This window comes from Haliaeetus albicilla, chromosome 19 (genome assembly GCF_947461875.1).
Source record: "Haliaeetus albicilla chromosome 19, bHalAlb1.1, whole genome shotgun sequence".
NCBI lineage: Eukaryota > Metazoa > Chordata > Aves > Accipitriformes > Accipitridae > Haliaeetus > Haliaeetus albicilla.
In genome coordinates this window covers 7,765,613-7,792,463 of record NC_091501.1, presented here as the reverse complement: position 1 = coordinate 7,792,463, position 26,851 = coordinate 7,765,613, and the positions used below count along the sequence as shown (strand labels likewise).

The 26,851-nt window shown below is 46.1% G+C and overlaps 1 protein-coding gene across 8 annotated transcripts in view; it reads right to left on the bottom strand.

Annotated features, from left to right (window-relative positions):
* Positions 1–1,954: 1,954 nt before the first annotated feature.
* The window catches only part of HIPK2 (homeodomain interacting protein kinase 2), a 142,677-nt gene continuing 117,780 nt past the window's right edge, over positions 1,955–26,851 (bottom strand). For all 8 annotated transcript variants that reach the window (XM_069807494.1, XM_069807489.1, XM_069807490.1 and 5 more), the window contains 4 exons: positions 26,345–26,626; positions 16,106–16,353; positions 14,933–15,093; positions 1,955–13,171 (listed from right to left, as the gene is read on the bottom strand). In XM_069807494.1, the coding sequence (XP_069663595.1) occupies positions 12,704–13,171; positions 14,933–15,093; positions 16,106–16,353; positions 26,345–26,626 (1,159 nt within the window). In that variant the 3' untranslated portion in view covers positions 1,955–12,703. The remainder of the gene's footprint in view (positions 13,172–14,932; positions 15,094–16,105; positions 16,354–26,344; positions 26,627–26,851) is intronic.

The window sequence follows — 26,851 nt, the reverse complement described above, 5'->3', positions numbered from 1 at the left end:
GGGTCTGACCCCAGCTCCACAGCGGGCTGGGCTCTCCCAGACCTGCCAGACAGCATAAGCCTCCCGCGAGTTGCACTCAGAATCTTTTGAGCAAGCTCAGGGCAACGGGGGATGAATTCCTTGTGGCCAGCTGTGCCAGTGGGAGATGCATGGGCAGTCCTGGCCTCCTGCTAGCCAGTAAGAGCTCCTCTGGGTTTCAGTAAAATGCCTACCAAGTTACATTTAACCGGACTCAGGAGTATTTACAGGTGGATGTGCAGATAAATGACTGATCCAAGGAGAAACCTGGGAAATGCCTGTACTTGCAGACCATTCCCTGGTGTCGGGCAGTCTGGAGGCCAGGCTTGGGCCACTGGTGGTGTCGGATTCTCTAAGACCATTCTTATCCTTTTATCTGGTGGCTGAAATTGAGAAATTATTTTCCCCTCCTGGGAAAAGATGGTCAGAAAGTACATTCTCCAACTTCAATGCATTTTTAATCTTTGGTCTTGGACAACAGAATGACAAATATCTTTTACAGTTTTATAGGTAAGTTTTACAAAACAAAGAAACAAAAAAGAAGACACCATAAGACCATACAAACATGGAGAAACTGTGCACTGGTTAATCTAGCTCTTCTGGATTTACAGCTGTTTCTGAGATTAGATCATTCACTAATGTCTCTTCCTTATATCGTGACCCAGTAAACTCACCATTTCCAGTAGAGCACCTAATCATGCAATTACCTGTCAACATATGTTTAAAAAGCTTGAAGTTTAATAGGACACAGGATTTTAAATTAAACACAGACTTAATTGGTTTGCTGAACAGGCACAGGCATTACAGCTTTAATTGCTTTTGCTTAGTTGGGGTCTCAGCCAGTTTAAGGCAGCCAGGAGAAAGGTCCCGTGACCTCTTGTTACCAAAAGCTTCGTATCTACCTAGAAATTCATAGCAACGGTTTCCGCAATGCTGGCTGCTTATTCCAGGGACTCCTCAGACAGAAGGCTGGAAAACCAAGCCCACGGAAAGGGGCCTTTGCCGCGCTGCCGGCACTCGCTGATAAAACAAGCTCCCTGCTCTACCTGAAGGTTTATGTCCTGACGTGAGCCCATCGCCGGGCAGAGCCACCAGGCAGTCACCGCGCGTTGGCAGAAGCCGTTCGTCAGACACCTAATGCGAAGCGTGGCCCCGTACCGGGGGCAGCCCGGTACAACCCACTGAACGTCCCTCCGGCCATCCCCAGAACGGAGGGGCTGAAGTAGCGCGAGATGAATCCCGCGGGCCAGGGAACCCGGTACCTCGCACTTGAGTCACCACGCTGGGAAAGGGCAGCGACAAAACCGGGTAGGGCTCACTCTCCCTCCATCAGGAGGACTTGTCGAGGAGCCGTTCGCCTCCTCCAAGGTGACACCGTGGTGTCACAGGGGACCCTCTGCAGACGACGTGCCCCCAGCTTGCTCCTGAGCGAGCCCTGGGGTGAAAATCAGGCACAGCCCAAAAGGCAGGTACCGCTATTGGCAACAGGTGGTGGTTTAAGCATCTTAATGTCTATATAAACCTTTCGCAGGTCAGATGGGGACTGGCAAAGAAAGGACAGGGAGCAAATGACATGAGGGCTCGGGCACAAAGAAAAGAAAAAGCAGACTGATGTTTGCAGCCGATCCACGCACGTCCGTCAGCACAGCGGGACGCAGCGGGGAGCTCTCGACGGGGCCGAACGCGGCAGCTCCGAGCAGTCCGCTGTGCTCCAGTGAAGCCCAGAGCTGGACGTCCGAACGCTGAGCTCTTCTGCCCTGGGAAAAAAACACACCTCACACATCTAAACATGTCACCTCGAAGGGAAAACTATTTATTATTAATGATACTATTACTACTGTTTTTCCAATAGACCGAGGAGATTAAATAATAGTAACTGAAAACTAACCAAATGTTGAGACCAAACTTTAGCGAGGAGACACACAGACGCACAAACTTTGCAGTGACTTAAAACAGTTTAATGTAATTCCAAGACAAAGTGTGATTACATTTCTACACATATACAATATGCATATGTGAGTTTACAAATTCTGATTAATAACTCGTTTCACCTCAGAGACCGAAAAAATGATCAAAAAGAAACCGTGAATAACAAGCTATAACATAGTTCACCACAACGGGACCTCCTTTCTCACCCTACAGTTAGTAATATTACAATTAAAATAACTATATTCTTCTATAATGTATTTTCTGTTAAAATCATCTCATAAATTTACAATGCTATTATTAGTTTCCAAGACTAATATAAATTCACTCCATTTTTCTACAACGAAAATGATTATTAATTAGAAGCACACAACGTCATGATGAAAAACACAAGCATTTTTTTTTAGTAGCAAGAACTTGATTGGTTAAGAATTAGTTTTCTTGTAAAACATTCTAAAGCCAAGTAAAATATCCATTCTTATAACATACCTATAATATGAGACTAAGGAATAGGTTACATATAGGTCTACAACACATCAGTTTGTTTTTGTTTTTTCTTTTTAAAGAAGAAAGACATATTACCAAAAGAAAAAAAAAAAGAAAAAAGGAAGAAAAAAAAACCAAAAAAGAAAACAGAAAGGGACAATTCACATAGGAAAAAAGCAGTACACAAGAAAATACTGTTGCACACAATAATTTTCACAAAGATTAACATGGATTAACACTCTTATTACAGAAACCGTACAGTGAAGGAACACAACGGCTCAGGGCTTTCGTGGGGTTACTGGGCTGAGATGATACTGTAGAGAAAGAACCACTCGAGATCCAGAGCTGGGGCAGGAGCATCTTTTCCCTTGCGATTGTGATAGCGTTTCACAGCTCTACCCCCCCCCCCCCACTCTTCCCCTTAACAATTTTGGTGCAGTGTATATTAACTTCCACTTTCCATCCAGAGTACGCTGGGCTTGTGGGCAGTTGAAAGGCATAAAACATTCCCTCCATTTCCCCCCTCCTGTTTTTAAAAGGATTTTACGGCTCATAAAAAAAAAATGTTTCACCCATTGATTCATTTTTAACTACCCGAAGTCTAGACTCTTCACCTTCCGAGATGCCCCTCTTTCTTCTCTCTTTTTCGCTCCCTCTCTCTCTCTCTCTCTCTCACACACACTCCTTTAATAAAGCTATTAATGACACTTCCTCTCCTTTCAGAAATTTGATTTGGTATGAAAGATACAGGCTACATTCTGGTTCTGCCCACGTAGAATCTGGTACCCAAAACGCCTCGATTGCTCTGTTGGTGAAACATGGGATGAGGAGATCCTTTTTTACACCTGAAATGGTTGTGCCCTGGAATATCCGTGGAAGTTTCATTTCAAGAAGAATACAGAGCAAAAAAAATATATTAAAAAAAAATAATCAAACACATACGGGATAAAGGGGGGGAAAAGAAAAGCCAGAAGTGTTGTATGTAACCACGTGAGGTGGAAGCATTGCAGAAGCGTTTTATTTCCTTGCTGAGGGCAGAGGTGCTATATGTAACCATCCAGATCCTACGGGATGTGCGTTGCCAGTGTCGGAAACCCCTTCTTGCCTAATGAGCCGCGAGCCAAAGTACTGAACGAGACTCTGTGGCTCCTTCATTTGAGCATGCTGGTATTTGCGGGTCTGACTCCCCCCCCAAGAACAGAAGACCAGGCAGGCGCCGAGGGCAGCAAAGCACGTCGGTCGGGTGGCGGCGCACGGCAAGAAAGGGTGGACGTTTTCCAGTTGGCCCGAGTGCTGCTGACAGTCCTGGCTTTGCCGTATGATATGTTATCGCTTTGGTAATGGGGATGACGAGGCGGGCACGGCAGCCCCGGCACGGTGCTGAGGGAGGAGGAGGAGGAGGAGGAGGAGGCGGCAGGTTGCGCTCCCCCGGCCCCACCGCTGCTGATTGTACTGGGAGCAGCACAGGCGCCCAACTGCAAAGCATTGCCGATCGCTCCTTATCACTACCTCTGCTCTAAGCTGACGGATACGGCCCCATCAGGCGTGATGGGAACACGTAGGGAGCCCTTCCGAGAGCACCTGAGCTCCATGACCGAAGCTCGTTCTTCAGATGTACACACATGCGTTTTTAAATGCTAATTCCTGTACTTTCATGACCTCAAAGTACCATTTTGCCCAGCAGACATTTATACCGTGTTCATTGGTTACCCAAGTGAAAGAACACAAGAGACAAAACTAGACAGCTAAGCGAGACCGGGGAGCGGGGAATGTGGTATATCAAAATGCAAAGTACAGGGTAACCGCAGCGGGGAGACAGCATTGACGGGAACCGGCATGGGCTGAGAAAACAGAGCTGACAAGGAGATGGTCAGTGTACTTTGTATTTCGTTTACTGGTTCAAAACATTTCTGTGGTGGTAAGCATCGTTTGTAAGAAAGGGGTGAACAGATAGAAGCCAAATTACAGCATTGCCTCTGAGTGGCTGTCACACACGCACGCACGCACGCACAACCCCCCCCCCCCCAAAATAAAACAAGCATTCACTAACTCAGGAATTAATCATTTGGCTAACGATTTATCAACAGTACAATACAATCCTTCCTTTGAATATCCTTCATTCTCCTGACGCGGGTATCTTCATCCAGATGAGGATCCTACATAGAACAGTGAATTTAGTATCGTGCTCCCTGCTTCAACCCAAGGAGCCTGATAAAGTACGTTATTAACACAAGCGAACAAACAAATAGCTTATCTGTTGGACCAAATCTTCAAAGTGTGTGGAGTGTTTTTTCAACCAGACTTTGGAATACAGTGGATTACTTGATCTCTGGACTGACTTTCCAACACTATGTTATATCTCAAAACAGAATATACATATTAAAGACACGCTTGTACTTTTCCATATTTAACGGGCGAAATTAAAAAGAGGCAGCTGTATTGAGTTTTTGAAGGTGTCACTTACAAACACAAGATTTCCCTTAAAAAGTACCAGTTTAAATGTAAACTATAAAACACTGTAATAACTATAAAATGTAGCCAGAAAACTGTTTAAGTAGCCACAGTCTATTATTCAGTTCATATTGGTTTAAAATGTGACTCATTAAATATCTTCTAGAAGGCCAAAGCATTTTACAGTAGCTATAAACATATATACTTACATGTGCATTTTAACATCACAATTGATTAAAATACATAAAAGAGTAATCTATTCCTTGGTTTAATTTTTTTTTTTCTTTTTAAAGATTCACTGTCTTCAGAATTCACTCAAGCAACAATGACCAGGGTGGGCATTTATCGCTATTCCGCCCCTACGGAGTTCAGAGTCTTTGAATCAAAGTTCAAGCTGGCTACATGTTTTCAAAAAGGCTAAAACCAGGATGAATGCCCACATTTGAGGTAATTATTGCCATTAGGTCACAGTTTGCGTAATATAAGTGTATCTAAATCCTTCTTTAAAAAAACCAAAGGTATCCCGCGGTACTGGGGGATACACTTTGAAGCAATCAGAATCCAGAATCCTGATCAGTGGGTTTGCTTCCAAAGGAGCCAGCGGTCCCAGAGCACCAGATGCCCCTGGGACAGCTGCTGGCCAGCCTAGAGCTCAGGCGAGCAAGCCTGCAACAAGCCTTTTTTTTTTTTTTTTTTTTTTTTTAAATTAAAAGAAAACAAAAGAAAGCTTGGAGATGCCATAAAATAGATGGGTAACATTTCTGATCAGAATTTCAGACTGAACCTTTTCTACCTGTCTTATCCTTTCCAAACAGTTTGCTGAAAAATAAAATAAAATAAAATCAAAACACATCGGCATTAAATATTAACTCTATGCCAGCACTGCAAAAACTCCTTGGCTATGTTCTGAAAGTGGGATAAGCTTTGCTTTTGCTCTGAGCATTGTTGCCCCATTGCTTTCTGTTTCAAAGAGGAAACCTTGTTTGAAAGAGAGAAAAAAAGAGAGAAAGAGAGAAAGAAAGAAAGTGAGAAAGAAAGAAGGAAAGAAAGAAAGAAAAGAAAAAAAAATCCCTGGCTGTCAGAAGTACACGCAAGTATTTACAAGGTTTGTGTGAATCTGCACACAGTTCCTCTCACAGCGAAAGAGTTAAGAACAGAGATGTCACAATATTTATCAGTGCAGTAAAAAATATCATTTTTGGAAAAAAATATACCTTTAGTATTGCCTTTCTTAGATTAACTATGATAAGCAAAAGATTAAAAACAAAACCTTTATCTTCAAACACACATGAATAGTCTGTTATAGCAGCACTGCTAAAACTGGAAGGACAAAGCTAACCCGTAAATGAGAAACAGGAGTTTCAAACCATAAATGCCGAACACAAAGCCTCCTAGTATGCTTTCTAAGACTTCTGAAGAGCCAAGCCAATCTACCGTTCAAATTTCACTCCTGACACACGCAAATGCTCTAAACTGCGTCTTGCCACCGAAAGCGTTTGACACGCGTGGAGCTCAGCCCGGCTTACCTCCGGTCCGGTTCTCACACCTCCACCTCCATCAGCAGCTCTTCACAGGTAACTACCACCTCTGGGGTCCCTCCCAGCAATTTCGGTTGTCACGGGGGGAAAAAAGACACCTTTGGCGTGGAGCCCTCGGCTGGCGGTGCTCCTCCGCACGCTGCCCGGGCGAGGGGCCACCCCCGCCGTGGGTGTCGCTGCGCCCCTGGGGTGGGTGCTGAGCGCGGTGGCATCACGGCATCACTCGCGGGTCGTGGCGTTCCCGGCGGGTGGGAAGGACGGACCACGGGGACGCGGACCAGCCCGGAGAGCCCAGCACCTCCCATCCAACGCAGTACTCCAGCAAGGAGCCATCTACGACAGGACCGCCACCGTGGCTTCCAGCACCGCTGTAAAATGGGGTACCTCGCTCAACGCCTGCAGCCCGGGGTGAAACTCGCCTCGTCGTCAGAGGCAGCTTTGTTGGAGTACGGCAGCGGGGGAACCCCAGCGGCGCAGACCCATCTTCTCCTCCCCGAGTGTGGAGGGAGCAAAATGATTTGCAGGCACAGAAGCGGGCCACAAGAAGTAAGCCGGGGACTCCACGTACTTTGGACACAGGCTCTCCTCACCGCAGCACCGGCAAGACTCGGGGATGGGGGAGTGACGTGGATGAGCGCCCAGGACCGCAGATCAACTGCTCTGAAGCTCCCACGGCACATGGGACCACAGCAGGGACAGCACTGTCAGCAGGAAGGGGGAAATCGTTCCCTTCCCACCTTTTTTCCCTTCTGCATTGCCTACCCTCAACAAAGATTATTTCTGCAGACCTTGCGTGCAGGTATCCAGCGTTTGGCCCACAAGTAGCACTGCAGATCTCTGGTGGGCTGATTGCCAAGCCATGGAAGACCGCTCGCGTAAGTCCAACACCCTTGCCCAGCTGTGCCTGGCCCGACCACAGCAGCGCTGTTCGGGGTCCAACCCATGGAACAAAACCAGCATCCTAAATCCAGGGAGGGAGACACTACAGAAGCATGCAGAGCATCCAGAAGCTTACCCCCACTACACAGCTCACCATTTCCACACTGCATTGTCGCCACTGAAACACTTTAATCAATGTGAACAATAATGAGAGAAGAATAAAGTTTTCGGCATCCCCTACAGTTTAGGATAGCAGCAATATTTAGTGTGAATTTCTCCGCTCATCAACCTAGCTACTCGAAACGATGACAGAAACTTGGGAGAGAAAAAGAAAAAGAAGAGAAAGGAAAGATGGAGTTCTATAGCGTATCCCCATTGCCTGGTGGTCATGACATGTGGCTTCATTTACTTTCTGGAGTGGGTGGGGGTCTCTTTCTCTCTCTCTCTCTTAAAAAAAATAAAAAGTATCTTTGGTTAAAGAAAAAATCAGGTTTATCGCCCTTCAAGTTTGCTAATGGAATTGCCTTCGAACCAAATTACAAGACATAATCCCTTGAAACTATAAAAAAAGAAAAATGTTACAGACAGAAGTGTCCCTTTCTTGGAATGTTTTATGTATTATGACAAAACTACTAGAGAGAAAGAGAGAGAGAGACACACACACACACCTGTCAAGGCCCAATTTGTTGGGTGCAGGCAGGTACAACTCTGCCGAGGAAGATGCAATTGCATTTGCTCTCTCAAACGACTGGATTTGGCCCAGTCTGCAGTGAGAAGTGCTTCCATTCAGTTTTCCATTCTGCTCACGTTAGCGGTTCTCTCCCCTCCCTCCTGCACTCTGGTTTCACAGCAGGAATTTGAACATCCACCTCTGAGGAGAGGCAACGTCCGCGCTTCCTTCTGCTTCCCGCACGAGAAGAATGCAAGACGAGATGATGGGGAAAGGCACCGCTTTTTCACTGTGCCAGCCATAAGCCACTCATAAAACTTCCAGTATCTAAACATTCGCCTCCCTTCTCAAGTTTCCATGCCGTTTACCCCACGCACACAAAGAACACCAACCCAACCCAACCACGCCAATCCCATTTCCTCTCCAAAGGACTCTGTGAGCAAAACAAGCTGGCGGTTATTATGTATGTGGCACTGACAGCATGCAAAGTTTTTGCTTCCTCTGCTGAAACAACCGCGTTTCCCCTGTGACTAACTGCGCCGACCTTTTTCCATACTACGCCTTTACACGGGTGAGGGAGGAGGTGTTGCTCAGCTCCCCCCTACCCACCAGAAAACACAGCTCTCGCACAGTGTTGCGCCATCAAACCAATTCGACGGCTGCACCGTGCTTCTCTTGCAATCACAGCGTCCCATCACCACAATCATCTGACGACCTACGGCTGGCAGATCAGCAGCTCCAGGATGGACAAGGTGAAAGGTGGCTCCTCCGACACACGCCGCACCCCTTCTCGCTGCCAGCCCGTGCTGCTGCAACAGTTCCGCTGCCAAACACCCCCCAAAATCAGATTTGAGCCCACATGGGAGAGCAGGTCAGATGAGTACACAGGGAAAATACAATTAATACAAGTAAAACATTACTGCGATCAAGATTGCAACCTTCCACGCTTCGCCAGTCCTAGGCCAGGGGAGCGCATAAACAAGTAATTAACTTGAAGGGTTTAAGTCTGTTCTTTAGCAAAGCACTCAAGTGCATGATTAAGTCTCTGCTGAAGTCCTATCATTTTTTTATGGAGTTTAAATTCAGTCACTGCTTTCCCCCATTCTAACAGAGCACGCAATACAAATGAAAACATAAGCAACCAGAACAGTTTAATAAAATTCCACAACAAATAATTATAAAAGAAGGGAAAATCTACACCAGGGACAAAAAAAAAAAAAAAATGCAAACCAAGCATCCTGGCCCTGAGGACACCCAATTAACCTTCAGTGAGAGTGGAAGAGCAGGCGAGGAACCCTGCCCTGTCTGCGGCCGTGCTTTACCCAGCTAACACCGTCCATGCACACCAGTGTCCTTTATCCAGTGATGGGACTGAGAACTGCACTCACGCCTCTGCCACGGCTCCTCCGACAGCCCTGTTTCCAGAGAGCCATCTATCTGCGTTCTCCTTTAGGAAAACCAAACCCTTAACATGTAGCGTGGCCTTGGGTTCATCAAAAGGGCCCAATGATCATGACCTGGAGCACAAGTAGGTCTTGATCTCATATAAATGTGCTATCAAACAAAGTGATGGTGAGCTGGATCCTAGGGCACCAAGGTCCTTACCTGCCTTTGACCCAGCTCTCCTGACAGACCGTGACATTAGCTGCTGCTTGGTTTTGGCCTCTGAATGAATGTTTCTGGACTTATTCTGAAATGCAGATGTGACCCAGAGGGTAACTCCTACCCCTCAAGGCTGTAACCGCTCTCACAGAGCAGCCCCGCTCCCCGTAGGTTAGTAGCAGGATTTTCATCCTTGGGAGAATCTCGCTTCCCCTTCCTCCTGCAATTTTCACAAACACAGCAACCCTTCCGATGCCACTGATGAAGAGAAATAAAATTAACAACAATAACAACAATACTAAGAGGAAAAAAAAAAACCACAAAGACTAAGGAATGCGTGTGCAATTAAAACCCAGAGTAAAATATAATAATAATAAAATAATAATCATAATCATAACAACCATACAATAAAATAACATTATCTTTCCTTTTCATGACACAAGCAGCATGACGCTCTCGCTCCCAAACTGGTGGGAGAGGAGGGGAATGCAACAGAGAGAGCAGGGCTTTATTTTCCTGCCTCAGACGAAAGGGGACATGTTGTCTTTCCAAAGGAAGGGGGGGGTAAGGTGCATAGGCTGCCGGGAGATCGCATCCTCATCTACAGTATATTGAGCTGGAATGAAGGAAAGGCAGAAGAAAACTGTGCAAGGGTTGCCCAGGAACCAGAGCTGGCAACCAGGGAGGTTATTTGGTGGTTTGCCAGAAGACAACAGCCTTGTTGAACAGCCTATGCATAGCGGGATCCCTTCTTCTTCCAGGCCAGCCAAGCACTTACCACAAGACAATGTATTTGTGCTTGTCTTTGTCAGCTTTTCCCACCTGAGAGAGCCTCCTTCCTCACTGCCACCCAGGGAACCCATCCCTCACCACCCTGCCGGCGAACCTGCTATTTTCCAGCATCTTGTGAAATACCTGAATACTTCATGCTCTAGTTACAGAGAAATGTAGAGTGGAACCGAGCAGCCATGTAGACTTCAGCTTTCATGGAAACATGGAAACGCTCTATCAAACTCTCTTCTCTCCTTCCTCCCCAGGCCACCCACAGGCATGGGTACTCTAGAGACAACTCCAAATACTGATGCACAGTGCAACTGCCGTTACCAGCGAAACTCCCCTCTGAACCAAACCCAACTGTAGGAAAGGCTCTCTTTAGAAAACTGTCGGAAAACCAGACGACCGCATAGTGTTCCTCGGCATGGAGGACCCCCAGGACCACCGTGCTCTCCGGTTCTGGGGTCACTCTGCCGCTGCAGGCAATTTTTCGGGGTGTAGGTGAGAAGGGAGGAGGGGAAGTGCGCGCTGTCACAGCTACGTTAGGGTGGGTAAGGCCTGATGTATTACAATCCTCTTATCACTTAAGAAACCTGAGTTTGACTCTCTCAACTGGATTTTCTCATGCTTGCTTTGGGACTCCAGCCCTTTCCCGACCCCTTCCTAACGACAAATGTAGTGAGAGGTGTTAGTAACGACGAGTGTTCCCCTCTTTCAGGGGATAAAGTTTTGTTCCCATTTCAGACACACAACCAGGACAACCTGGCAACGCGGGCGGACGCTATCGTCCCACTCCACCGAGAACGTTGGCAAACAGCAGAACGAGAACTCAGTTTCCAGGGAGGAAACCTGCTATTTCAACAGGATAGAAAGAGACCAGTCCACAAACGAATCCCCAGACCCTCTGGGAGTCACCCTGGGTCTCACAACCGACCTGGTCACTTCCAGCCCATCCAGTGCTTGACAAAACACCCAGCTATATGCACTTCCAACCCCGACGAGCCTCCCCAACACCTCGCCGAGTGAGCTAAGATTGACAACGTGGGAAAAAAACCCCACCACCACCAGCAGAAGAAGAAAATCGGCAATAACAACCCAAAAAAAAAAAAAAAAAAAAAGGAAAAAGAGCTGAGAGTAAATTCCGACTAGCCTCAGTCAGTTTCTAGGAGTACCAGTGGAAGTAAACCCTTAAACCGCGTCTGTAGTTCGGTAAGGCACTACGAGGGAATGATGTAAAACTAAGACTGTGACAGTTGTAATGGCTGTGCCGAGGAACACACCACAGAGAGAAGGCAGCATCTGCACACACACGCACGCACACACACGCACACACACACGTACATACCTGGACAATCACATTTGTTACATGCCTATGTTATATCACTTTTCTTTGTGCAATCACATTGAGGAATAGTCTATTGGTATCGTTGAAGTTCAACAGAAAATAGTAAAAAGGGCATATGACCTGTATAGTGCTACATTCTACCGGGGGCGGGGAGGGGGGGGCAGCTAAAATGTCTCCTCCTATACTAAAACGGCTAGGGATTGAAAAGGAAAATTTCCAAATTAAAAAAAAATGAAACGCAACTGAAATCCAACATACATTATTAAAGATCTCGTTTAGGAATAGCATTTCTCAGGGATTTATCCAGTGTGTTTAAGGAAAGGGAGAAATATCCCCACTGCTTCTGCTCTCGACCAGTGCTGCATGGCCTGTTTTGCCCAGGTGTGTTTAAGCATAGCAGTGCTAGATCCGAATTTAGAGCACTGGGACAACATTTTCTCCTCCTCCCTCAACCTCCCTTACCCACTTTCAATTTCCAGAAAAAAGAACCCCAAAACCTTATGTATGCTTTGGGATACAAAACCCACTGCAAAGATGGGGTATAAACCCTTTGAAATGCTGGATAAATCCCTAATCCATATACCTATTGGATCAAAAACCTAATGGATTTCATTTTAGGTGTTCTGGACAACAAATTTCTAAATGTAGCTCACTATCGGATGAAAATAACCTTTAAAAGTCTGTTGGTGAAGTTCTTCAAAAGACAGGACCCGCTGGAGGGTCCTTCTGCTTCTCTCTCTCTCTCTAGTTTGGTGCAGAATGGTTGTTTTTTTGTGGTTTGTTTTATTTTTTTTTCTGTTCTTTTTTTCCATTTTCTTTTTTTTTTTTTAAATAAAAAGTGTAGAATTGGTTCTCCCCCTTCTTTCCTCTTTTTCGTTTCTTCCTTAAAGTCTCCTTCGTTCAAGTTTCACGCGAGCCTCCCATTGCATTGTTAGTTTGTCACGTTCTTCAGTACAAAAGCGGCCGCCTCGCTCCCCCGGGACGGGTGCGTCTCTCGCTCCTTATTCCAGTGTTTTAGATGTAAGGGTACTGGTTGACCTTGGTGGGGCTCAGTGGGTATCCAGTGTAGACTGTGGAGGCTGGAGAAGCACTGATATAGGTCTGATGGGCAAACTGAGCCTGGTACTGACTCGGGTGGATGGTGGGCGAGGGCAGAACCCGCGGGCCCATGCTGACGGGGACCTGGTGGACGATGCTGGCGGGGTAGGTGGTGTGCTGCACGGCGTGCCGCGCCGACCCTTGGGAGGCCACCAGGTGCGCGACGGTGCCCGTGGAGCCCAGGGCGGCGGGGGCGGTGTATGTGTAGAGGTGGGGTTGGGTGGGCAGGTGAGCAGCGGCAGCCGCAGCCAAGTGAGGATGAACCGTACCGTGGCTGGGACTATTGTGCGGGAAAGAGTACGGGGCCTGAGCTATCGTTGGAGTGATGTAGGCTTGCTGTCTCCGGTGACTCCCTGCGCGATCGGTCGTGATGTGCTGCTGGGCCTGGATAAAGACAGCAACAGTGATAAGCGGTTACAAGACAAGAGACGGCTCTCTACCTCGTCAGTGGTGCCCGGGAGCCTCCCTGTGACACCAGGACGGCCTCAGGAAGGTCCCTTGTGCTCCTCCTGACACCCTCAGCATCACCACCGCCTTCCCTGGGAAACGGATGACGGCAAAGGGTCCCTCCCAAGCCTACGAAGACCCTGCAGTTTCATACGTTCACCCAAATGGCCCCCAAAAGGATAACGGAGTCCCCCAGTTTGAGCCGCGACCTGCTGGCACAGCTACCAACCTCGGACGCCCGACTCCTAAGAACATCTTCCGCCAGTCCAGTCGCTCACACAACACGCGGCTTTTGTTGGTGAACTCTCTGCCGATGAAATGTGGTGCGCTGACAGCTTAGGGGAGTGAAGTTGCCTAACTACGCCTGGAGCAGGCAATTTATTTTTGCTCGGTTTGCGTCTTTGCGGTTATCATTTCCTCGGTTAGTAAAAATAACTACTTTATTTTTTAAAGATAAAACCCTCGGCTCGATCAGATCCTGAAGGTGCCTGGTACCCTCACGTAATCAGCTATAATTACTTGAGCACAGGCAACTTCTTGCAGCGGGACAGGAGCAATGTACTTTTTCAGGGATTTTCTAAGTTGTTTTTTTGCACTGCACAATAACATCAAGGAGTTTTCCCGGTCATTTGTAGTCAGAATATTAAATAACCAATAAAGCAGGAATTAGAAGGCAAGAAGGGCAATGCTCCGCGTTACTTCCTTCTATTCTTCCAAGCCCTCTCATCCTCTTTGTAAGCACTCCCTGCGCTGTCATTGTGGTCTGAAACGCGGCAGCCACACTCCTCCCCCACTCCTGGAAACAGCATCTCGCCCACTTCCTCCATTTTCACTCACTTTTGTTTTGAGTTTGTTTAAATTTTTAAATTTCAACTACCTTTCGAGGGGGAGGGGACATTCTTCTCCCCCAAATTAATTAAAAAAACCCACCCCAAACCCAAACAGTTCTGCTTATATCCAGCTCTGGATGCAAACCAGCACTGTCCTCTGAGCTCTCCAGACTTTCTCTTCTTGAAACGTTGGTAACTGTGCTGTAAATTCCCTACTCTCATTACCTCACCTCAGGGAAGAGAGAGGCCCCAGGAGCAGTACGTGAAAAGGGCATTATTTACTGAAGCTCCTGGGGAGCTCCCTGGGTGTTTTGATCACAGACTATGAAACATCTTGAGAACTGCACCCTGCCAAGCAACGGGATTTGCCCAGATCTCAGCCCAGGTTTCTCACGGGATGGATCAAACTCATTACAAGAGGTCACCTATATGCATAGGGACTCTGCTTCGCCTCGTCACATCTGACGGGGACTTCTCTCCCAGTCCCGCAGCTGGGCTGATGCACTCCCTTCGCTTGGAAGATACTCTCCCCATGGTTACCTACAGCTAAGGAGAACTCAGTCCTTCCCACTGCTCCACTCCTTTGTGTCTGAGCCACTGCACCTTCTCTCTCCCATTATTCGCACTGAAAATGTTAGATCATCTGACTTCAAAACACACGGAAAGAGCACCACCAGCCCACTCAGGAGTGGGATCTCCACTACCTCTGCTGCCTGAGCTGGAAGATCAAGGTCTGCAGCGAAGTTGAAACAAGTTGAGCAAACTCGACACGGGGCCCAACTATCATTAGACTGGGAAAGCCCACGCTGGAGGAGCAGTAGGCAACAGCTGGACGACGCACCACCAAAATCTGTCTCGGTTGACTTACCTGACTTAGATTAAGAGGCTGCTGCTGCTGGAAATGTGCTCCTGGTCGCTGCTGCCTATAGGCAACGGCTCCAGACGAGCTCCCTGAAGAGTGACCGCTGGTGGAGGTCACGGTGCTGGAGGACTTGGACTTGTAGGAGGATGAGTGGTGACTGGTGGTGACTGTGCCAGGAAAGGAAACACATTTGTAGCTTACATCACATTCTTTAATTGCTCACCCTACCTTTTCCTCACTGAATCTCCTCCAGAGTGCCTTTTGGGAGGAGACTTACAACAGAAGCAGGATAAGAAAATGGTTTCTCTTAATTAACAGAATACCTCAGCAGTGCTTCATACACATGGCCAGCCTGTTATCCTAGAGGCAGACAAGCAGACCCGATATCCGGACCCAAACCGGGCCCAGAGAAGGCTTTATAGATCCTTCAGAAGTGTGAGAAACTGTTCTGCCAGCAGAACTGTACGATGCAGGTACAAATCCCAAGGAGAGGAAGGAAAGTATAGTGTGCACAGCACAAAAAAGCCCTGGCTTGGCTGACCTCCGGGTGAGTAGGAAGGGAGGGAGAAGGAGCTAGTGGGGAGCTCACCCTCTGAGCCTTTGTGTTCACCAGCAGTGCGTCAAAAGAAAAGGACTGCCAAGTAGCTCAAAGCCAATTGCTTTGGGCCAGACTTCCACCATAAGCCCCTTTTCAACACATGGTACTATCTAGCATTGCGGAGGCTCTGGATGAGCAAACCTCATCAGTCCGTAATGAAGATCCTGGGGAAAATGTTCTTCCCAGAAACGTCAACAAGTTTGGATGAAAATGCACATGTGTTTTCAATCTCTTACCCGTTTTAAAGTAAACCTACAGAAAGGCAAGGCAGCAAAGGTTCACACTTGCATTTGGGAGCCTTTCATGTCAAATGTTGAGCTAAAGGCTGCATTCTGCTCTTGGGTTTGTACAGAAGTAACTGGGACCGACACTTGCCCCCGTGACTCCTGAGTGTACCAGGGCACATAAATAATGCAATACGGCACCCAAGAACAGATGTGTCACTCGAGAGAAGGGTAGGAGCATGGTTTCTTTGGAAAACAAAACAAACAAACAAACAAAATGAAACCGAACAATGAGATTCTTCCAAGATAAATCATTTATTTCTTACTAATTTTCTTGACGGAAGAGGTGCAATTTACCTGGTGCCAGGCTATCGCACTCTACCAACACCTCACTGGCCTGGGTTTTCAGTGGTGGCACGATGATCGTTCGGGGGTTCCCACTGCAGTGAGTCTCTGGAACCCCTTTGGTGTCGTAGGTGTTCCCATTATTCTGCCCTGCGCGATGCTGCACGGCGTAAGGGCTGTTGTTGCTGGAGGAATCGGAGTAGGGGGAGTCATGCACAGTGACACAGCTGATGACGTTCTTCCTTTGCTTGGACAAGGTGCTGAAACACAAGCACACAAGTGGAAAGAGTGAATGGGTGACGATCGACTTGGAAGCCACCAGAAGACTCTGCCTGCGGCAGACTAGCTCCATAAAGGCAAAGCACACCCTTCAGTCCTCCGCCAGAGAGAGGCTGCTTAAGCCAAATCCCAGGCTTCAAAACTCACTCGTTGCTATTCCAGGAAAGCCTTCATGGAGGTCAAGGAGTGAGTAAGACATTGTGGATAGATCTTACATTCACACTGCTTAGAATAGTGCTGAACCAGACTGCCAGATTTATTTTCAGACTGCTTTTTATATATGTGTGCAGTAGAAGCCCAGCAGTTATACTATGCTTTGTTGCAAGTCTCACCACCCCCACAAAAACGTGGCGGTTTCTCCCAGCCTTCCAGCAATGATTTAATAATAGATGCTACAACTTTTCATGCTTAAATCCCATGAATCTACAAAATACACTCCATTCTATTTACTTATACTGTACAATGGGCATATATTCTCAATAAACATTTGAAACTGAGGAACAAATAACGAAAAAATGAGCAAAGTATGTAATGCTTTGGGTTTTCTTTTCTTTCTCTGAATAGGCACTGGGTCTCCTCACTCTAGCGTGGATTATCAAGGTCCTGCTGCAGCTAATCTATCTATGACATCAAAAAAGTGATTAAAAAGGAACATCAACACTTCCAAGATTAGCGCGAGAAGTTCATTAGACTAGAGTGCACGAGTACGATTGGGATTTGCTCTTCTATTGTGTCTAATTATTCCTGATGGTTTCTCCTTCCTGTTATGAGCTTTTTTAGGTAGAAAAAAGAGAGAGCAAGAAAGAGAAGGGAGGAAGGGGGATGGTGAAGATTTGCTTAAATGGCTCACATCCTTGACAGTGCACAGACCTTGACTACAGAAAATAGCTGCTATGTTTCACTGATTGCATTATGTTGTTATGGCAACAGAAGTTTTTAAAATGATGAAAAGAAACGGTTAGCACATAAAATGCTAAGTAATTAGGCTTAATAGTGGAAACAGCCCCAACAGGAACAGAAATTCCACAGGGAAAAAGGAATCTATCTCTTAACTACTTGAGTGTGCACTTTAAAAAGAGAGAGATCCCTTTCCCATGAAGTCTCCTCTCAGTTCTCTCACTCTGGCCAGTCCAGTCCAGGGAACAGCTGATTAATCTGGTCTTAGTCTGTGATGGAGCCATTTGTTTCCTAGTCTCAGCATCGCTTCTTACCCAGGGAAAGGTGGAGCAGATACTGAGAACAGTTTCCTTCCAAGGACATTGTTTGCCTTATTTATTTTTCACAGCACTAAAGGAGCACTGGTGGGTTCCCTTCAACTTGTCTGTCCCAAAGCCTCTCTGTCAGCATTCACAAACTGCAACTCACCACCTTACTCCCAAGACTTATAACCGAAAAGCTATCATTTTCTCCATTAAAGAATGCCTTGGGGTGCTGCATTCACAAACAAGTTACCATCACAGAGACTTTCGCTGGGCTATCATCACAGGATCCTGGCGTGCCCCAAAGAGCACACAAGACCATGTTGTTCTATGCACAGTGAAAAATACATCTCGAGAGGCCCCTGCTATCCTAAAAGCATTAACACTTGAAACAGGGCAGATGACAGAGAAGGAGGGGAAGGTATTGCACAGCAATCTGGAAGCTGAAACCAATCCTTGCAGGGGCAGGGATATTTTCGATGGGGAAGGCGTACGACAGTGAACCCTGGTATTCTGGCTTTCCACAAGGAGCTGGAGAGCACTGGATTAGAAATGGAAAGAGCAACAGCATATCTTAGATGGACAACTACTGTATGTGAAGAAAGACACAGCAGTTTGGATATGGTGCTATGAAAGAAGAATATTAAGCCAATAAAAATGACGAATATTGCATCAATATTCCTCTCCCCTTCAGTAGAAATGCCTGTAATCACACATTTATGAGTATCCACACTGCTTGCCCTTTGCAGCTACCCTTGGCTGCCAGTTAGGAAGAGATATATATTCTCTATCTCTGACAGTTATTGCATTTTATAAAGAAAAATCAAGTCACTAAAGAGTTTTCTGACAACTGATAAGGTCTAGCTATTCTTTTACAGTCCCTTCCTTACATAAGTGGCTGAGCTGCTGAACTGGAAATACGTGCTCTCGGCTGACACTTGACATGGGAAGGCTGAGCTGTAGAACTGGAAGGGTATTTTTCTGTGTAATCTGTGCTATTTGTTGTTTTAGAATGGGCATATTTTTCACCAGTTTGATTGAGGGCTTGTCAAAGCAGGGACCATGATGAGCCTTCTCCTTCAAAGTGTTATGAGCTCCTTGATTACAGTAAGAAAATCAAGTAGATCTGTTTGGTTAAACAAATAAGTGACCCCAAGCCCAAACCTTTCCAGAGAAAGGGACCACAGCAGGTTACTAAACTCATTTCACGGATGGGAAACTGAGAAGGACCAGAGCTATGGTCCTGCCAGGCCTTACGCAAGTGCTCAGCACTACTAATATGCGTCATCCACCAAAGTCAGCTGGACTATTCCAGTAACAGAGCTAAAGCACATGGGTAAATACTTTCAGGATTAGGGCCCAAGTGATTAGCCTCTCGATTCAGCAGGCTGCATTATTTCAAGCGCATGAGGAGTCCCATCGAAAGCAACTGGATTTTTGTATTTAGGAAAGGTAACAACTGCAGTTAATGTTAGAGCAGGCAGAGAAGTCAGTTGGGACTATTCACATGTGCCCAGAGCTCAGCCATAGCCTGCCCCAGAGATAAAGGGTGGGAATTTCAAAAGCATCAAAGGCCCAACTCATGCTGAAAATCAGTTGATTCACAGGCTTAAAGACACATGTTAAGCCAAAATGGGGCTTTTGAAAATTCAACCCAGAAGAGCTAGCACTCCTCCTTCTCAAAGCCTTCTTGCTACCAGCAACTGTCCTCCTCCCAGCTCCCTCTGAGGACTCAGCTGCTCCCCCCACCTCGTAGTAATACAGGAGCTATCTGTGTGAGGTCCAGGCTGATGTATCACCTTCCCTGCTCACAAACTATCAGGACTGAGAGCTTTTACCTGTTGACACAGCACTTGCCTACTCAGCAAGCTTACTGTATTCCTATAACTCAGCCACAGCTTTTGGGGATGTTTGTGCTTACACAGAAAAATACTATTAAAAGTCTTGCCCCCTTCCTATTAAGCTTGCTCCAAGCCTGGTAATTGCTTTCCCTCCTGCAAGCACAGTAGCAGCAGCATACGTGATTTAGTAGTGTCGAGAGTCGATATGTGTTCCTGGTCAGCTTGCGTGCCTGCCTGCATTATGTGGGTAGGTGTATTTTAATTCTCCAGAGGAGGGAGGGGGGGAGGATTATTGAAGTAGCATCAAATCCATCTATACAGACTGAAAAGCAGTAAGCTAGGAAGGCTTTTTAACCCTTACTGGCTGGAGCTGCATCCTCCCTTTCAGAACAACAGCTGGAAAAAGACGCTTTGCTTTGTGAGTTTACTATTAGTTTATGAGTGGTAGCCCATTCCCACCTGGTCCCAAAGAGCTTGTTCTCAAACTTGGACACAAAACAATTCACGTCTGTCCAATGTGCAGACACAGAGCACAATCATGCCTTCGAACATGTAGAAGCAGGTCTTGGAGACAGGTCTCTAACATTACACCACCCTCCTGAGCACACAGCAGAGAGACGGACGTGGGTCCCTCTTCTCCACAGCAAGGAAAGATCTCAAGGAAAAGTCTCACAGAGGAAGGAGAAGAGAGTTGTGCACGGGCACTGGGCAAGAAACTAAGGTGGGCATCTGAGATACTGTTAATGGAAAGGTGCCGAGGGCAGATGCTAAGAACGAAAAGTGAGAGGAAGTTAAGGAGAAGAAGATGTTGAATTAGGTGTGGACAAGGGCAGGGACAACAGCTTTTGTAGCAATGCAACTTGAGATGATTTCTATTTGCTGAAGGCCCAGCCCAAAAGCTCGGTATGTAACAGCATTGCATGAACAGGATCTTTTTTCCCCGAGAATCTTGAGTTACACCAGAACGCCAGAAAAAGGAAATGGTGTCTAGTGGGGGTAATTCTTCAGTGTGCAGTTCACCCAAAGAGATACAGACCTTTCAGTGTGGCTGACACTATAGCAACAGAAGCTTTCAGCTCTCAAGGTCACCGACATGGCCTTCTAGTTTGGAGGACGAAGGCAGCCATCGCACAACTGTCCCTTTGAACTGGTGTGCACATGGACCATGGCACGTTAGCTCTACATCACGTCACAAAAATTCTGTTCCACATCTCTGAAAACTTAATAACATGCAAACTTTTCAGTTTGCTGCTTCAGAATAATCCACCTATTCTAGGAAAATAGAGAGTCAGCCAACAAAAAGTCACACTACAATTGCAATCACTCTCTTCACATTGAAATCTTATGCCATGCATAGCTCAGTGTTGAGAACATGCCCCTCTCTCTTCAGCTCAGCCTCCATCCCGACCTGTTAATCTGCTCTCACCTTTGTGAATTTGTGATGGTAAGAAATATTTATCAAGTACTACACTGAGGCCATTTTATTAGGCTACACAGCACGTGCTGCAGCTACTTAAGTCGTATATACCGAATTGCTTAGCAGGTTGTAAAGGTCCTGCTGCTGAAGGTTTGCTGAGAGAGCTACTGTCTATCTCTGTTATTTTAAGTATTAGGTGCATGTCAGTGTGTCTTCTGGAGATGGAAGGCAGCGATCTTTTTACCAAATGACTGTGGTTAGTCAACGTATTGCTATGCAGAGTCAGTGCATTACTATGCACAGCATAACATAGCCACAATAGGCTAGATGTCAAAAGAGAATTACAAATGGTACTTTGACCCTCACACACGCACATCAGCGAGTTGGCAAAAACACCTGGTTTGTGCCTGCCAGCAATTTCTCTGCCTAAGGGGAATTAAAGTCCTCTGAAGTAGGCTCTACCACCATTGCACTATGACGTAAATAAGGTGAATGGCATCTTGCATTAGCTTACGCTCCATTATAAAGCTGAGACTCACACACGGAGACTTCGCTGTATAGTTTACCATCTTAAGAGAAAGGGAAAAAAACCAACCCCGGCAAGAATTTTGTGCCAGTGAAGATGGCCAATGAGGCAGTTACTCAGTATGCCCACGCGACAGCTGCGGTCAGTCTTTCTTGCCCAGGAAGACAGCGATTACTGTGAGGATCCCATGGAAAACCAAGCTGGAGAAGTGCTACTTATGATACCAGCGCAGACAGAGCAGGCGGTGGAGAAATGAGGGGCTCTGCTGCCTCTTCGGGGTGGAAGAACCCCCAAACCCACGCACCTCAAGGCCACCATTGTATTGTTTCAAGAAAGTCACGTTTTCCTTGGCTGCTGCGCTCATTGCTTGGATGGGAAGTCATCTAGGCACGTCACAGCGGCCATCTCCGCTGCCTTTCCTTCCACCCCTTCCTCCTGCCACGCTCCGCCATGCGTCCCTTGGCAGGACGTGGAAATACCCCACGCTGCACCACCAGCACAGCCCAGCACATCCCTCCCGCAGGACCACGCGTGCTCTCCCTCCTTCCTGGCCACAATTCCAGGGTGCGTTTGTGCCTCTCTGCTCTGCGTTTAAGTGGTTGCTTTATTTTTCTCTACTTCTAAGCTTCAGAAATATTTAATCAAGGCAAGATTTACATTTAAACCACTGCACCATGTGAAGCTGCATACTGGGGAGTACTTAAACCCTACTATTTTCTACTCACTGAACATGTGCTCCGATTACCGTGACTGCAGTTGCACTGTGGGTCTGTCTATCTGTCTGCTTGACTTTCTTGCAAGAGCAAGTAGAGAAACTTAAGAAGAATAAATTCATAAGAAAAATATCAAGTCTACTCTCTGGTTTTATTCTCTTCAGTGCTTTACAGGTAATGGTTAGACCTAAATTCTTCTTTCCAGAATAAATAACAGTCAGGGTATTATCTTACAGCACAGCAGTAAAGATCTCTTTGGCTTGTAAAGTCTCTTTGTAAAGGATGCTGAACTGAGAGTTTAGAAATTCACTGGTGATAAATAAACAGGGTGACAAAATTGTTTCCTGTTCATATAATGCTTTTTATAAGCAGATTTTTTTTCTGCTGTTCTACAGGACAAAATGTCACATGCAAAACTTTGTGGGCATCAGAAACCAAGTAAAACCAATTTCATTCACTAAAAATGTTCCCTTTTTATTTTGACAATGTCAATTTTTTTCCCATTATTTGCTTATATTTTGAAAGAAAAAGTCCCCTCCATTAAACCAGAAAAAAAGAAGTCTTCCCCTTAATTAGTTAATCCCCTAACACTTTCTCTCCCTTAAATACAAGTCAAAATTTTTTTCAGTTTTGAAGCTTCCCCGGATTTCACTGTGTCGGGGATATTACTAAACAAATCTCAGTGTAGCCTGCAAAAAGCCTTGGTTTTGACAAACTGACTTTTTAAATCAGGAATTTGCCCCCTGAAAATCTCTTACCATTTCTCTGAGGACCGTCCCTGCAGAACTGCACCTGAGGTCCCTCCTCTGTGATTTTGCCCCAGGCACCGGGCTGGGGCCCAGTAGAGGGCCCTCTCTGACAAGGTTCCATGGAGCAGGTCCTCCAGAGCCCACCTTGCACCGTCTCCCCAGTACCTTTACCCAACAGGAGCCCAACGTTTTCAGATGACTATTGATTTTCAGAAGATCACCCCAAGCTACACTCGTCAACAGCGCAAAACACATTTGAGCAAAGAATGAGCAACGTGCTGGCCTGCCTGCCTGGTCAGCTGGTAGTTCATAAACATCCTACTTGAACATCTGTGCTTTTCATTAGGAAATGGAAAATTCTGCCCATATCACACTGAATTCTTCAGATTTTTCTTTCGCCAGTAAAAAATTTGCATTCCCTCTTACAAGAAAAGTTCTCTCTGCTGCTCTGGTATTAGAGAGGCTTTTCTGTCACAGTAAATCCAAGCTGTAGGGCTCCATTACTGCATCAGCAGTATCATATTTTATCAGCATTACTAGTCCTTCTTAAACTGAGACTTATGAACTCTTACATCGTTGAAAGATCTACTACTTCTCACAACCACAGGTAGCTCTAATCTTTCTTCGCTGAGCAATCAACAAAATAAACATCTCATGGGTCAAAGAGAAATTTCTAACTCCATAGGAAATAAGGGAAGGAAGTGCTGCAGCAAATTCAGGAGCTGATCCAATGTTCAGTGAAATTAATGCAAAGATACCACTGCTATCAAGAAGATGGGATCAGACAATTAACTCTGAACTGTGAAGTGCCGTACGATTTCTGTATTCTAATCTAGAAAAAAGCTAATATTGTTAGGATGTGACCAATAGCATGTTCCAAGTCATTCCTTGTTTTTCACCCCCACACCACAGCTATTACCCAATAGGGTAATATTTGCATAAATATGGGCAAGACAATGCATTCTTTGCAGAGTTTCATTTTCGACTCAGATCCTGAACCTTTGGGCACTGATTACATTAAAGCACATACTTAATTGTCACTCCCATTTTTCTTGGAGCCAAAAAAAAAAGGCGAGTAAGAAAACTTGGAGGTGCTTTCCTAAATGTGATGCACTTTCAATGTCAAAGACCTCAACTTTGGCAGAGGCAAAGTTCATTGGCATTAAATGCTGATAGAGCTTCCTTAACTGGAAGCTACACTCTTACTCCAGCTGAGAATTTGGTCTTAGATCTGGGAAGGTCAAAAGGCACTGAGCAAGTTAATTTCACTCTCCCGGAGACTTTAACCAAAAATTCTCATTCTGGACATGCTGTTTTCCATCTGTGTCTCTGCCTCCAATTCTTCACTTGCTCTGGTTACATCTGCACAGGCAATTTAACTCACTCTGGAATTTCAAAAAGTGCCCGAGAACAGCCCATGCCCATGTGAAATGTCTCTACATGGCTCAGAAATTAAATCTAGCTCTTAAGCTTTGGCCTTCCACGAATGCTGGCACCCTGGCACTCTGTATAGATATGCCATATGGATACAAAAAGTAGCCAGGGATCTGATCCCAGGCAGGAACGTGTCCTGAATATGCTTTAGTCATATCAAAGCCAGTTTGTTTATGTAAGTCTGGCTGCTGGGACTACTTTCCTAACCCCTCAGCAGACATTGCCCAAATTTTTAAATACCCCAAACTCCCAACTCGATTTCCAGACATTTTCCAGAACTTTGTTCTGTCTGTCTCTCTGGAGAGGTGCTGAGTGAAGAAACTGGTCAGATGGCAGCAAAGTTGAAGCAGAGGAAACAAGCGTTAGCTGAAGTGGCCGCAGGATCCCAGCTCTTCCCTCCACCCCCCTCTGGACCCAAGATGATACCCAGGCGGTAAGTATAAGCATTTGCACATAATCTCCCAAAGCCTGGGATCAGCACCATAGGTAAACACGCTTGCAAATAGCTCCTGTGACGCTTGAGATACCTGCCCTCTTCATGCTGCCCCACCACGTAACCTTGGTTTTCAGCATCTCTTTTGTCTTGCCCTTCCTTTCCCATAAGAGCCCTGGAAGTGGGGGTTCCTTATTTACAGTCCATCTGACTTCCACACCGACCTTCATTCAACTCTTTCTGGAAACACGCTTTCTTCTCCCTACCAAACTAAGAAATACTGTAGCAATTTAAAAAATTTTTTTCTTTTTTAAAGTGAAATATGTTACGCTGTCCTGTGATCAATTCCCCGTGATAACCATTGGATTGATGGCAAGCCTGAATTTGAGAGGCACTGAGCTCTTGCTGCCCAGTGGAGGTCACTGGTAGGGAGAAGGGGAATGGGAAGCAGTGGTGGCTGTCGGAAGGCAGGCTGAAATTGAAGCCCTGGACGCCTGAATCATAGGGCTCTTCTTTACAGATTTTTAGCTCCTTGAGGCCAAATGCATCTCATCTGTTCTGTGCGCATTTGCAGTGCTCTACTTATCAACACAGCGCAGAGATGCAGAGATTTAGATAGATATCTCCAGTGATTAAAGGAAAATCTACCATGGAGCACATTCTAAATACATTAAAAAAAATAATTCTCCCAACAATACTGGACGGATAAGGTTAAAAAATTCCTAGCTCATTTACCAACATAAAGATGGTATAATTATTCAGCTGTTTGCAAGGCTACTTCTCTACAACTTATAAAGCAGAGTGATGTCTTGTGACTGGCATCAGATGGGAAACCTAGAGTGCTTGCATATGACGAAAGGTGCTGAAAAGACAGTCCTGGAAAATTAAGTCTTCTCTCATCCACAGTAGATGATCAGCAGTGGCAGCGGTCCTGGGCCACGGGTGAGTTAATTCTCTGAGGAGCAAACTCAGTCACCATGGTCTTTATAGCCTCCTCTATGCCTCTCTGCAGAGTCAGTCAAAAAGCAATCAGTTTCTGCCACTTTTTACAATAGATCAGGGATGTTTCGGCAACACAATCGGAACTGAGCAAACCTCTTGCAATGTATTTACCATTACTGAGTGTTTATGACACAACCACTAACTGTTTTTCAGGACCTTTTTATGGAAAATAGCACATATGCAAGGTGTCATTTAATGCTTTTTACAGATGCCTGGATCACTTAGAAAGAGAAAAGGGAATTTCAAGCTATCTTCCTTCCAAGCCCTTCTTCTTGTCTTTGTTTTAAACAGCTACTTGACTTAAAGGGGCTCATCACCATAGGATCTCTAAAGTCTCCTTTCAACAGTCCTGCGAGATGATAGAGAAACTATTATTTCCTCTTACAGATGACAGAGTATGGCACAGAAAGACTACGACACTTCTCCAAGGTCACACAGCAAATGTACAGCATGGTAGGGAACATCATCTAACCCTGTGGAGTGCTCAGCTAGTATTTAAGCCTCCCCATCACCCTTCCTCTGAAATGAAGGATGACCTGCGTGCTGTGACCCAACTGTAGCTCCTGGGACCCTACAGCAATTCCTGGGACACTCCAGCACTTCTCTGCCTCTGTCTGTCTCTCCTACACACAGAGGAGAGCAGAGAGCCGCTGCTCACCTGGTGGGTGCATGCTTCTGCTCCTCCTCTTCATCTGTGTCGCTGCTGATCGTGATGACACTCACTGCGGGGCTAGGGGTGTCGGGAATGATTATCGTCTGCCGCTGCCGCTCCCGCGTGGTGCTGGTCGCCACGTCGCCCCAGCCGCACGTGACGGAGGTGCTGCAGGCAGGGCTGTTGTGCACCATGGCACAGCGGGGAGGCGTGTTTTCCTTCACTCGTTTCGACCGCTGAGGCGAGCTGATGGATTGAGAGGATGAAACTTCATAGGTGGATGCGTTTCTGGAAATGGGAAAGGTTGGTTAAAACGCGGTTTGCTTAAGTTGCTCGTCGCCATGGCTTTTGATTCCTGGTCTCTGATTCAGTGGCATTGATTTATGGAGTGCAGGAAAAATGCAAAATTCGCACAGTTACCTCTTCAAAGGACAGAGTGCCTCACATGACTTATTCATATAATTGGCTGAAAAGTAGTTTCCTTCAGTAAAAAATTCAATTTTGTTTTCCCTA